Below are 13,897 nucleotides of genomic sequence, written 5' to 3'. Positions count from 1 at the left end.
CTTTATGCTATTTATAATATAATTTTAGGAATCCTTTGGTTTGTAAAAAATAAGATAGAGGATAAAAATGAAAATAAATAATTTTTATTGTTGATGTTTAATTCATTAAATATTATTACCGAATCAGAATAAAATTGCCCCATCAATGAAAATCATCCATTCTACCATTTTTCTTGAAAGAATGAAAAATTCAATTATAAATTATTAAACAAGATAATAACTTATAACTTATACAGTAATTAAATATCATTATTGATATCAACATCGACAATAAATAAATTTAATTATCATTCCCTACTCAACCAAACAACATAAAATAAAACCATTCTCATTTCTGACCTGACATAAAATATAATCGTGCGGGGTTTGAGTATATTTTCAAATATCGCCCGCAAACAACTTCGGCAACAAATTCAGAATATATTTCAAAGCCATAAAGAAAACAAGATTCTCATTTGTATTTTGTATCAAGGATTTGAACATGTACTGTATGCACATTCATCTTTACAAAGAAGGTTGTAGATATCTTTAAAATGTGCTCGAGGATCATGTGGATATTTTGACAAAGAAAAATCACAATGGTGTGATTATCATACTCTCAACACTGTCCTGTCTAAAGCTTTCATTTTATACTTCTAATAAGATTTTGGGGGGAAAAAATCGAAAGATTTGAGGATTAAAAAAATCAACAATTTTGTATCTCCAGGTATGCTATCGAGGTCTTGTATTCGAACTCCGAATTGTCACGCCATGTAAAAATTTGGTATATCCAAGGAAGCTCAATTTCCCATCAGAACTTCTAATCCAGTCATTGACTATAGAATGGGCAGTAGGACCCAAATTCATTTCCTGCACATTATTTACAGTGATGTACAGATGTTTGAAACCGAACTTCACAATTAGTTAATTTGCAAATGATGAACATACCATAGCCAATTCCTGAGCTGAAATAATCCTGTTTCCTTCTTGTTCAAAGTACTCAAAAGCAGTCCTTGCAATATCCTCCCACTCTTCAAGGGGCTCAAGTTGATAAGTACTGACTGCTGCCGCACAGAACTCCTCAAACCCCATTTTTCTATATGAGAGTGGTTCCATCTGCATCAGAAATAGCTCTAATCATTACAGTTTACAATAACAGAATGCCTCGGGCACAAATCATTATAGAGATCATATGGTCATATAAGATGAAAGTTAAATTTATATATAACCTATCCAATTTGAGATCAAAGACATTACGGAGAAAACAAGAGAGAAAAGCACATACAAGGCATATAATTCTAGGACAAATAGTTCTCCAGAACTGGAATGATGTACTCTTCTTTATCTTGCCTAATGTTTCATTACATGCCACTTTCAAGCTTGAGCACAGTAGTCATCGTTTTTAGAGCAGCCATTGGCATAAACATTCAAAATTTTAGATAATGTCCTGATGCTCTCATCTGAGACTAGATAATAAGCTAACTTCCTAAGTATGCTACATGGAGTCAGATGCAAGTATTTCGAATGTGGCTAGGTCTACAGATCCCACTTGCCAATTTTCCAGAAATTTTCAAAGATGTGCTCTTTCCACATTAACCTAAATATTTCTGTTGCTATTCGAAGTGTCAAGTGTAACATTCACGTCCAACTATCCTTTCTGACACAGGTGCCTAAGGGAAAATAACTAGTCAAAGTTACTGATTCCTCCAATTTAAATAGGTTGGTAATCATTTATTTCTTTTCAATTAGCTCTCATGCTAGGAAGGATGGGAAAAGACACAGGAGCTCAACAAGGAAAACATCGTGTCCTAAAGATGAAGCAAGAAAAAATGCCAAGTACAGACTTTTCTTTCTTCTGAGACAAAACAAATAAAATCATGTTGCAGAGAAGGTCCACTAAATCAAGAAACCTCACCACATTAAAAATGTCAAGAACCCGTGACTCCTTCATGGCATCAGTAACATTTCTCATTATTGCCTGCACTTGTTCACCAGACATTTCAATGTAGTCAAAATACTATACCAGATGAAAAATTATTACACCATAAAAATTGGATTCATTGATTTTGTCATTCTAAACTGGACTCATTGATCGTATTACACCATCCTACAGAATAAAAATATTTAATTTAAGGATGACAAATGTTACATTTTAGAGACTGAAGAGCAAAAAAGGATAAAGTGTTGACTAACCGCTTTAAAATTATTAAGGGATACAAATCCATCTTTTGGTTCCAAGAGCTTAAACTGAGCCTTAAGGTAAAATAGTTGATCTTCTGGGATAGCTTTCGAAAGAGCCTGCAACCATAACAAAGTATTGAAGACTAATATTACAGAGGAGACCAAGCTTACTCTTGGTTGATCATCAAGTGGAAGCCTAACTTGCCTTGAACAGTGGAACATAGTCCATATGCAATATCTCACATTTATGATTCCAGAAAAAGGCTGTCCTCCATATCTATCACTCAACATTTGTTGCATATCCAACCATACAGTGGATTGCTAGTATTTTCAATTTCTTCTCTTCCATTCTTAGTTTGGGTAGATGGGAAAATATTCCAGTTGATACAAGTATGTTTATGTTTAACTACCTTATTCAATTTTCTTCTCTTTAATTCTTAGTTTGGGTGGATGGGAAAAGATTCCCTTTTATACAAGTATGTTTATGTTTAACTACCTTCAATGCTGCACGTTTAAACGGTGTGGCCCGGACATATAACTTAACCAACTTGTAGATCAAAATATCCAAAGGCACAGGTCGCTTTTCATCTCGTAACCATGGATGAGCTGCACATGTATATACATATCATCAAACCAGCAAGAACCAATAAATAATATATACAACCATACATATTTACAATTTCCACAAGCAAATAGTTTAAGGAATCTATATAGTAGACTCTTAAAAAATATATATAAATAACTTACTTAGAGCTTGGGCAGCAGTCATTCTCTTCCTGTGGTCCTTGTTCAGAAGCCGTTTCACAAAATCTTTGGCTTCTGGTGATACCGCAGGCCAAGGTGAGTCAGCAAAGTTAGGATCGGCTCTTAACACAGAACGGAAAATTCCTGATTCGGTTCTAGCCCAGAAAGGTCTACTTCCACATAACAATATATATGTTATGACACCAATACTCCACATATCAGCTTCAACAGTGTATGATCTATGTAGCACCTCAGGTGCAACATAATATGCACTGCCAACAATATCATTGAGCCGTTGATCTGCAAAAGTAGAACTGAATATTTTGCTCTAAACTTACAATATTGTAATGTATGCCCATGACTTGAAGGTAATTCATTGCCAAGAAAGACATAATAAAAATGGAATCCTTGCAAATATTACTGAAATCATAGATACTTTGTTCTAATACCTAAAGCAAATGAGACTGAAATTTAAAAACTTTATTAATAAAATAATACACGTTGGATTTGGAACCTTAAAAGGTTTTAATTTCAATTTATGAAATTCGCAAAAATAGGGTCACTCCTATCAATTTTGATGGAATTCCCAAGGAATTACACAGTAGCTAAACTACAAATTGGACTAAGATAACTTGTTTCACTATAACAAACAACCAAATCCATGTATGTTGCTTTAGGTAGACTATTTGTTGACCGTCAGTCAATGCCCACTAAGAGAGGAAGAAAGGGAGAGAAGAAGCAACAAGACTAAAATCTCCAAAAGAGGGTAATTCTAATTGTCCAAAATTCTTTGGTTAGGAGAGCCATATACAAGAAAATCAAACCCATGTTTTAGCAAATAAATCTACATATGTATTTCATCATATCCCTAAAGAACATTTTCCTGAGACACAAAATAGGAGAATTACATTCTCTTCAAAACTGAGCCATTCAGCCCAACAATCAAAAGGCAGTTCCTTGGTAAAAATTCAGACACTGTAAATGAAACTTGGTTGGCCTAGCATAGAACATGAACTCTGAACTAGATCAATGCGAATGGGCTCTTTTGATATCACACTATTTATCAAAAACAAAAAACCACTAGAGAGAAAATAATATTATGAAGCACAATGTTACCTGGTCTAATAAAATCTGATAAACCAAAATCAATAATCTTCAATGGAGCATCCTCATCTCTTGTGGTAAACAGAAAATTCTGCAAGTGGTAAGAGGTTACTTGGTTAAGGTAGGGGTAGAGATATTACAGACAGTGTACGGGACCTTAAAGAAAAATTATCTTTATTATTCCAAAACATACAATTTCCAAATCCAATCAAAATAGTAAATGTATATGTGTAGGTACACGCATACATGTATTGCATCCTTTCGTAGTGCTATACCTCTGGCTTAAGATCACGGTGCACAACACCCTGCAGATGACAAAAGGCAACTACACTCAATATTTGCACAATAATAGTTTTAGCATCTTCCTCAGGATATCTTCCACCTCTATAACACAGAAATAATAAGGGTTAGTATAAAACAAATAGTTTCCAGAATTAGACAATAAATCACCTCAATGCTATGCATTTCAGTATTACCTTGATAAAATTCTGTCTAGTAGTTCTCCACCTTCACACAATCTGCCAATAACATAAATTGAAATGCTTCAGAACATATTATAAGTTTCCTAATGTTATGGAAAGTAACATAGATAAACCACACAGAAATTATTTCTTAAAATCTTTGGAAAACTTCTGCTTCTTTTTCCTTTTCACAATTTGGAAAAGGAAAGAAGAATGCCAGAGTTCGAATCCCTCACCTCCTGCTCTACAATCATCAGCTTTCTGTAAAAAATACAAAACAACACAAAAAACACACACCAAAGATGCTGATTAAAACACATTACAATAGAGGTAACATACTCCATCACTATGTAGACGTTATTGGCATCCTCAAAAGCATCATGAAATTTGATCATATGCCTATGTCCAGATAAGGCTTTCAATATTTTTACCTCCCGACGAACATCTTCGATGGATATTGCTGTTGTCATCTGAAAAATAGCCAAATATTGTTATAAAGACAGTAGGAAGTAAACAACTATCACTAGATCAAAAGAAAAAATTAATAAAGACTACTCACAAGCTTTATAAATTTATGACTTGGACTTCAATAGCATAATATGTAATGCCAAGTAATATTTTGCATGAAATTGTGAATCTTAAGGTTGCAGCCACACTAAGTCATTCTGGAAACAGATATAACAATGATATCAATGACTTCTATCCAACAACCACTCAGTTTCCATTCAAATCTTAGGACTGAGATTCCTTCAACTTCGAATTTAAAGTTGAAACATTAGGTTAACTCCATTAAAATGTTTTGGTCTACAGTACATTATGGCACAGCTTTTTCTTCACAACTTTGTTTCGTCTACAAAATAGACGAGAGCTAGAAAATGCGTTATTTAATATCTAAACTTAGGCTCAGTTAGAGCTTGAAAATGGTTCACTTATTATCTAAACTTAGGCTCACTTAGAGCTTGAAAATGCTTCACTTATTATCTAAACTTAGGTTCATTGTTTTAGAACCACGCGTTTGAAATTGATAGAGAAGTTATTCAATGGAAAAATATATCATTAGTTAAAGGAAACACTAACACTGAGCCATTTTCAAAGAGAACGACTTCCTGTTTCAGAACTGTCCAATAAAACTAGAAAGAAGATCTAACAACAGGAGTCTTCTACACATTCAAAGGCCATTTTACACCTTCTACGCAAGAGAACTGCATAAGTAACAATAACACCTACTAGTCTACCAAGCACAACCGATCTCCTTAGATTATTATCCACTGTTGCCGTCCCTGTGCTAGTTATCCTTTTTTGGGTATTTTGGCGTTAAGTAGATTAAATTAAAATTACAAACATAAAACTCTCGTAGCTATGAATATTCTTACAATCTTCCATAATGAGTTCAAATGTGTTCTCCTATTGCCCTCCAAGCACCCAAAAAGTTTCCATTCAATTTTTAGCATCAGAATCAAGCAACAAAACTTCGACCATTTTTTCAAAAATAATTTGATCAGGCATGTTAGATCAAGTAAAAAACCAATGGAGCTTTAAATCATTATAATAAAAACAGGGTGTATACAATCACAGAGTTTGTACCACAAACCTTCTACTTAGCACTCTAGAAGACAGCCCTCAGTGCTCTTTTATCCAAGTCAATTGCCAATAATTTGCATCAATGGACTAGTCCTCAACAATGTACACAAGTGTTAATCTAACTACACCTCCAATCCAACCTACGCTTAAAAAACTCCTTCTAACGAAATTCCACAGTAAGACCCGTAATTTTGACTAGAAATAACTTAAACTCACTTCATTGACTATCACTTCCATTTTTCTTTTTCCATAAAAGGACTAGTAATAGTAAAAAGGCAAAGGAGATGCACCTTGGCTTTGGAAATGATCTTAACAGCTACAGACTGTCCTTTAAGCTCTCCTTTCTTACCCTTAGCCCAACAAGTATGACCAAAGTGCCCTCGTCCAACCTCCTTACCTAACTCAAACTTCGCCTGAAAATTCTTGGGATATCCAAAACTCTTATCAAGCTGCCTATCTCCCTCCGGTCCATCTCCGCCGTCCTCTGGTATAGGGACCTCCTTCGGCTGTCCCCTCCGCCTCATAATCGCCATAATAGGCTTCGCCGGAGAAGGAGGAGGCAACGGCCATCTAAACTTTCTCCCCGGAGTACGTGCAGGAGAAGGAGACGGCCGAACTCCAGCAGGTAGAGGGCTCTGGAATGGACTGGCTGCAAAGGAGCTATCATCATTAACAGATGGCGGCGTCTCAGCTGCATGTACACTTGTTGGTGGCGGTGGTGATGGCGGCGGTGATGGCGGCATATTATGGTTAACGACGACGGCGGAACTTCCATCGTTTCTAACAGCGGTTACGTCTTTGCTGCAGCAATGACCCATTGTTCGATATGAAAAAGGTAAAGTCTTTTGTTAACTTAGTAATTCAAAAGCAAAAAAAAAAAAGTCAGACCATCGACGGCAGAGTAATTAAGTTAGCTAATGGAGACAGAATTTACTAATAAGAAAAAGAAAGAAAGAAAGTAAAGTTTTTTTAAAACAAGTCGCACAAGAAGAAGAAGAAGAAGAAATGTTGAAATTGCGGGCTGGTTGGTTCAGGGAAAGTGAGCTGGCGTCACATCGTACTGTACGCTTTTATGGTAAAGACCGAATTCTTGGCCGTTGATTACAAATATAATCTATGTAAAAGTGGGGCCTACATATTTCTTATGCTAAAAGACTTCTTTTTTAATGAACAAAAATGGTTTGTAATAATTGATTTTAGGATGCGACACGGACAGACAAAAAAAAAAAAAAAAAAAAGAAGGCGCTTGCTTTTCAGGTTTGAACTCCGTAGTTCACATGCCAATTTCCTTTCTTTTTTAATAACTAGAAAACGCGTTTTCTTTTCTTCTTTTATACATTTTATATTTCTTATAGTTAATTTGTTATTTTTGTCAAACAAAATATTTCAAGCTCACATAACCTGTTGTAAAGAGAAGTAGGAATATTAATATTTATTTAATAAATTTTAAAAAAATAGATTATTGATAACACTTGTTGATAGGTGTATCTTGTTCTTCTTGGCTCGATCTTCCAAGACAATCATAATTAGGATGACAGTGCCAGCAGGGAGACAATGCAATCATTTTAATGTTGAAATCAGCGGAAGGTTGAGAAGGACGAGAAAAAAGAAGCAAATGCTAAGGTGTTTAGGATTTTCTTAGGATTTTACCTTATTATCTCTTTCTTTGTATATGGAGGATAAATGGTATATCCTTTCTGCTGTCTCTCCATTAGTTGGTTCCATCTATTAGTTTAGCTTTTTCTGTTATTGATTTAGTCATTAGTTTGTTTGTCTATTATATGCTTTGTTCCATTATCTAGATATTTTATTTGTTAAGATTGCTCCTATAATAATGGAAACCTGATGTAACATAAATTGAGTCTTCATTTTAATAAAATCTCGGATTGCATTCTCAAACTCTTTATGGTATCAGAGTTTATTGCTGCTCTAACGAGTTTGATCATCTTCTTCTCTTTTTCCTGCTACACTCAACAAGCAATAAAAAACAGAGGCAAAAATGACCTCCACAACATTGCCTTTCCTTATCAACGCTGATAACACAAATTCAAATAATCAAATCATTCAATTCAACCCAACATCTCAGTTACCTATCAAACTACAAGGCAGCTCAAATTTCTCCACTTGGAAAACGCAATTAACATTACTTCTGGAAGGTCATGAATTATCTGGGCATCTCGATGGCTCTACGCCCCGCCCATCACAAACAATCACTCGGCTAGACAAAACTGAAATCAACCCAGCTTACCGTCTTTGGGTTCGTCAAGATCGACTAATTCACCAGGCTATGATGGCCTCTGTCGATAGCACCATAGCTTCCACCGTTGCTAGTGCCTCTAATGCAGAAAAAAGCGTGGTCTCTTTTGCACACCACTTATGCAAACAAAAGTCACACACGGATTTACAGCTTACGAGATCAACTTAGTCGAATCAACAAGGAAGACAAGAGTGTTGATGAATATCTTCATCAAATTCGAACCATTGCAGACGAACTAGTTGCTGCAGGCTCACCAGTGGTTGAAGCAGAATTAACTGTCAAAATTCTCAATAGGCTTGGTTCCGATTTTCGTGAAGTGGCAGCAGCAATCTGCAACTGGAGCATTCCGATAGAATATCCTAAGCTATATGAAAAGCTACTAGACCATGAAATCTTTCTGCAGCATCAAGGCCGACAAAATTCTACGTCAATAACAGCTGCTGTTGCAACCAAAATCAACACCAAACATGCAGGCTTCTCGCTCATATCGCAATTCACGTCGATTTTCCAACAATAAACACACTCAACAATCACAGTGGCGACAACAAAATCCCAATATTTTCAATAATGGTGTTCAATGTCAGCTATGCAATCGGTCGGGTCATATAGCATCAGTTTGTTGCTCCAAGTCTCATAATCATCTTGAAACAAAAGCAAAGTATATTGCTGGATACCAAGCATCTGCAAATCCATGGATCCTCGACACTGGCGCAACGCATCATATCACGACTGAGCCGTAGAATATGCCTAAGTACAACGATAATGAAGAAGTAACAATGGGAGATGGTAATAAAATTCCAATTACCCACACTGGTTCAACTCAATTATATGCATCTAATTCTGTTTTTCATTTGCAAAATACTTTATGTACTCCTCAAATTAAACGCAATTTAATATCAGTTTCTAATTTTTGCAAAGATAACTTAACGTCTGTGGAATCTTTTCCTTCTGATTTCTTTGTTAAGGACCTAACTATGGGGCAACCGCTGGTGCACAGTTGGAATAGACACGGGTTGTATGAGTGGTCTATCACTTCTTCACCAACTCCTCCATAAAGTCATATGGCCTCTCACAACACCACCATTGAAACATGGCATCGCAGACTAGGACATCCTCATGCTAGAATTTTAAAATTTATTTTACGTAATTTCTCTTTTCCTCTTCCTGTAAAAGACAAATTTCATTTTTGTAATTCTTGTTTAACAAATAAATCGCATCGTCTTCCGTTTTCTAGTCTTATTTTATCAAGTTCTAAACCTCTTCAAATTATTTTTAGTGATTTATGGGGTCCATCCCCTGTTATTTCTCTTGATAAAAAATTATATTATTGTATTTTTGTTTATCAGTACACGAAATACACTTGGATTTATACTCTGCGGCGCAAAAATGAAGTCACGTCCATTTTCTAAGAGTTTCATCCTTTAATGGAAAAGCATTTCAATTCTAAAATATTATCTCTCTATATTGATGGAGGTGATGAGTACCAAAGTCTCAGCTCGTACCTCAGCCTCAATGGCATTGAACACTTGATTTCTCCTCCATACACCCTACAAAGAGTTGCTACAGCTGAACAACATCACCGACACATAATAGAGCCAGGAAGAACGTTACTTTATGAAGCCTCCCTTCCATCCAATTTATGGTCCTTTGCTTGCCATCATGCTGTATACCTTATTAAGGTTGAGCATGGATCACTCCAATTCGGTTATCTATAAATCACCAGTACCATACCAAATCTCGGTTATTTTAAAATTGAAGGTACTAGTACCGTACCAAACATAAAAGGATCCAATACCGTATTGTACCAATTTTACGGTTAAATACAGTTCGGTTTGGTGCTATTTTCGGTTCTAAAAAATTTAGAAAATACAACTTTAATCTCATCTTTAATCAAATACATTTAGAGATAATATGGTTACCAACCTAAAAAAAGTAGCATGAAATCTGAATTAGAATTGCAATCACATTCTTGAACAACTTGTTTTGCAATTCAGTCACTTGTAAATATAATAATTCATTCAATATTCAAATACAAACCATTAAAATATATGTTACTACTAGCATAAAAATGTTTTGCAGATGGCAATCATTAAAATAAATAAATTTACAAACTTTATGTAGCACTAAAATACATGTCCAAAATTAGCAAAGGAATGTTATTACCTCCCCTCAAAATTAGCACTCCACATTTAATCTTGGCATAAAGGACTCACCAATCTCAGGATCTTGAATAATTTTTACAATAAAGTAAAAAAATTACGTCAATAAAACTTAACAGCATCAACAATAAACAAACATATGTAAGAAGTAAAGCCAATCTTGACAACAACTAAGGATCTCCGCTGTTATAGGAAGTAAAGAACTTCTATATTGATCTAGAGTTCGTCCTCCAGTACTAAATGCAGATTCAGAGGCTACTGTTGAAGCTTGGATAGCTAATACATCGCGTGCAACCTTGGACAAGATAGGATACCTTACTGAATTCACCTTCCACAATGCTAAAATATCGAAATCATTGGTGAGTTTCTTTGCAAATTCTTCGAAGTACCTATCTAACTCAGATATCTTAGACAAATTCTGCTGCGCTTCTTCCTCTAAAAAGAACTCATCAATCTCTTCTTTTATTTTCGTATCACTTGGCCCACTATTATATGCAGATTTCTCTGAGCTCCCTACAATCCCACCCATATATAATTGATCCTCAATTATCTTGTATTCATCCACCATCAACTTTAAAGCTGTTTTCACCATTTTTTTCAAAAATTTTGCCTCATCTTCACCATAATAAATGGTATAATTAGCTTTCAAGTACTTTAATTTGCACCTAGCTTTCAAGCACTTTAAATCTAGTATTATAATATGTATACTAGATTACTAGTATCAGTATATTATATGACATATTAATATATATAACTTATATTTTTTAGGGTTAATTGCAAAAGAATTCTCGACCTTTGGCGGTTTTCTCAATTTAATCATGTGTTTTTAATTGTAACAATGTCAGGCATGACATTATCAATTTTGTCAAATCGATACATAAATGAAATTTCTGGTGAAGTTTATTCCACGTGGATGCCGGCGCTCTGGTAACCTAAACACGTAGATACGGTACGTTTACGTAGATACAGTGCGTTTTAAAGTAAAAGCAGAAATGCTGCATTTTGCCTTATAGAAACGGTGCGTTTTTCACATATTAAATTGAAGATCCTTGTTCCCAAATGCATCGCGCTTCATATGCCCCAAATCCCTAATTCCTAAATTCATTTGCAATCTGTAACCCTAGTTTTTCTTATTCTCGTGGTTGACATTTGTCTGCTAGTTTGTAGGTCGCGCATGGAAGAGGTAATGGTGTTATATTAGATTGATTGAAAGATTCATTTGGAACTTCTGATCCTGCAATGCTTAAATTGCGAGCTGGATCAGTAGTTCGATGGCTTCACCCTGACATATGAATGTCTTCCTTATACGAAACAGGTGATGAATCATTTGAAGGCTAAAAGGATGCATTGGAAGAGATAATAAAAGTGAAGATGGTAACGGAGTCAACTATTGTAGAAAACTTGATGACTGCTGATGTGCGTAAAATACACACATCTAAATGGGGTTTTTAAGATCGATTTTATGGATACTTGGATGTGAATTGGTACCAACACTCACCCTATGCGTATGTTTATGTGCATTAGGTCCAAAAGAAGTCAAAGAATGAAAAAGGAAAGAATTGGAGCATAATTGGATGTCAAAGCTGCCGAAACGAGCTAAGTACGAGTATGAGGAAGCTAAACATGGCTGTGTTGGTCTCAACACTAGCCGTGTTCTAAGCACGGTCACAAACACAGGCCGTGTTACCAACACGGCCGTGTTGGTCATCAAAGAAGAAGTAGATCTTATAGAGCATGGCCACAGAGAGTAACACGGCCAGGAACACCAGCCCGTGTCCTTAACACGGCCAGGGACATGGCCGTGTTTGAGGCGACAGGGGGTATTAATTAAAAGAACGAAGAGAGAAAAAAAAAAGGCAGCTGGGTTTAGAACGTCCAAAACTCATCTTTTTCCCTGTCTAAGGGTTTTCTGAGTTGAAACTAAGAGAAAAGGAGACTTGGATCAAGGTTTCACTTGGATTCTCTTCAAAGATCAAAGATTGGCGAGGATTGTCGATTGGTTTCAATCCGAGTGAGAGGAACAAGAATCAATCCAAAATTGGGCACGAGGAATTGGAGTTGTTCACTCTCATCCAAGGGTGTATTCGGGTTCCTCTACCTTTAGTCATTTTTTTGTAATTGAATTCTTATTGGTTGTGATTATGGACATGATTACCTAAGCTTATTAACCCATTGGGGTTCTTTATCTAGGGATTTTTGTACTTAAATTTTGAATTGAATGTATTGATTGTCAATATTGGTTTGCAATGGAAGTATTTATTGATTTGTTCTTCATATCTTGTTGAATGATTTTTGAAATTTGAATAATCTTGAGAAAGACGTTTAGGTTTGGATTGTCCTTTGCAACCTAGAATTGAATTCACCTAAAGATAGGGTTTTCGTTCTACCGGATTGAGAATTAACAACTCTCAATAGTGTTAAATGGTACATAATGCTAATTTGGGTAATTAGAGTTAGGAAGAGATTTCAACCTAATTAATCTAAGTTAAGATGTTAGTGTCCTTGAGAAAGGCATTAATTGTGTAGAGATTTTCCCATGGAAATTGGATTCAATCAATCAATTCCACCCTTAGTTTCCATTCCTTAGAGACAAGAATTCCCAAAGGGTTATTCTTTTACTTGAATTAATCATTCCCTAGTATATGTAGTTCGACAACAATTAGAGTAGCTATTATTTAATTTAGAAATTATTCATCAACACCATTTATGTTCTGTGATTAGATATGGGAGAAGATTGAGTAGATTTAGGTTCACACGTTCTTTGGGGAATACGACACTTGGTACTCGGGTGCTATACTCCAGATAGGTACACTGCCTTAGGTCATAGTCTTGCTTGACTTAGCACACATCAAGTTTTTGGCGCCGTTGCCGGGGAACGGTTTCTGTGAACTAAATTGAAATTTTAATATATGTTAGTCTAGTCATTTCTCTTTTTGTTCATAATTTATTTCTGTGTATAGTTTTGTTCTTATCTCGTTTGTTGGTGTTGTTGTTCTTTATTGTGCTCGGGTAGTTTATGACCGGAGCTCTAATCCTAATCTTACAGAGCCTTTATCCGAACAGCTCTCTTGGATTGCTAAGGAGGCGTGTCACGGTGATAGAGGGAGGAGATTGGGCGAGATTCTGTTCGTGAAACTAGTGAGATGGAGAACCACAATGCAAATGAAGGTAATGATGAAAGGACCATGTCTGAGTTTGCTAGGCCCTCTGAGGGGCATAAGCGGGATAGTGAGGCCTCCGTGGCGGCCAATAATTTTGAAATAAAGGCCGAATGTAATCCGGATGATCCGAATACGGTGCAATTTGGAGGATTGGCGGCGAAGATCCGAGCAGCATATCGCCAACTTTTGGAAATATGTGATACCTTTAAGATTAATGGAACAACTGATGATGCCATACGGTTGAAACATTTCCTTTTCCTTGAGGGTAGA

The 13,897-nt window shown here is 35.8% G+C and overlaps 1 protein-coding gene across 3 annotated transcripts; it reads right to left on the bottom strand.

The window, feature by feature from the left end:
• Window positions 1-434: 434 nt before the first annotated feature.
• On the bottom strand, window positions 435-7,019 carry LOC8276817 (CDPK-related kinase 4). Of its 3 annotated transcripts, none has more exons than XM_002515589.4 (11): window positions 6,341-7,019; window positions 4,809-4,939; window positions 4,485-4,526; window positions 4,284-4,392; window positions 4,021-4,099; window positions 2,908-3,204; window positions 2,657-2,766; window positions 2,173-2,277; window positions 1,895-1,957; window positions 928-1,095; window positions 435-849 (listed from the first exon to the last, which is right to left on the bottom strand). In XM_002515589.4, exons 1-11 carry the CDS (start codon window positions 6,866-6,868, stop codon window positions 712-714), a joined length of 1,770 nt encoding a protein of 589 aa, XP_002515635.1. In that variant the 5' UTR covers window positions 6,869-7,019; the 3' UTR covers window positions 435-711. The 3 variants fall into 3 exon arrangements, with proteins under 3 accessions (XP_002515635.1, XP_015572632.1, XP_048233180.1); XM_015717146.3 differs by lacking the exon at window positions 6,341-7,019 and adding an exon at window positions 6,061-6,190; XM_048377223.1 differs by lacking the exon at window positions 6,341-7,019 and adding an exon at window positions 5,029-5,052.
• Between the last annotated feature and the right edge of the window lie 6,878 nt (window positions 7,020-13,897).

Source organism: Ricinus communis, chromosome 1, assembly GCF_019578655.1.
Source record: "Ricinus communis isolate WT05 ecotype wild-type chromosome 1, ASM1957865v1, whole genome shotgun sequence".
NCBI classification, from domain to species: Eukaryota; Viridiplantae; Streptophyta; class Magnoliopsida; order Malpighiales; family Euphorbiaceae; genus Ricinus; species Ricinus communis.
The sequence above is the reverse complement of the archived record's forward strand: the minus strand, read 5'-3'. Positions and strand labels throughout refer to the sequence as shown.

Bases quoted from the DNA above. Each gene is read 5' to 3' on its own strand.
- LOC8276817 (XM_002515589.4), bottom strand. From the start codon at position 6,868: ATGGGTCATTGCTGCAGCAAAGACGTAACCGCTGTTAGAAACGATGGA. The intron at 4,527-4,808 runs GTATGTTACCTC...TGTTATTGGCAG, and splicing joins AACGTCTACATAGTGATGGA to ATTGTGTGAAGGTGGAGAAC. The intron at 2,767-2,907 runs GTAAGTTATTTA...ATACATGTGCAG, and splicing joins GACTGCTGCCCAAGCTCTAA to CTCATCCATGGTTACGAGAT.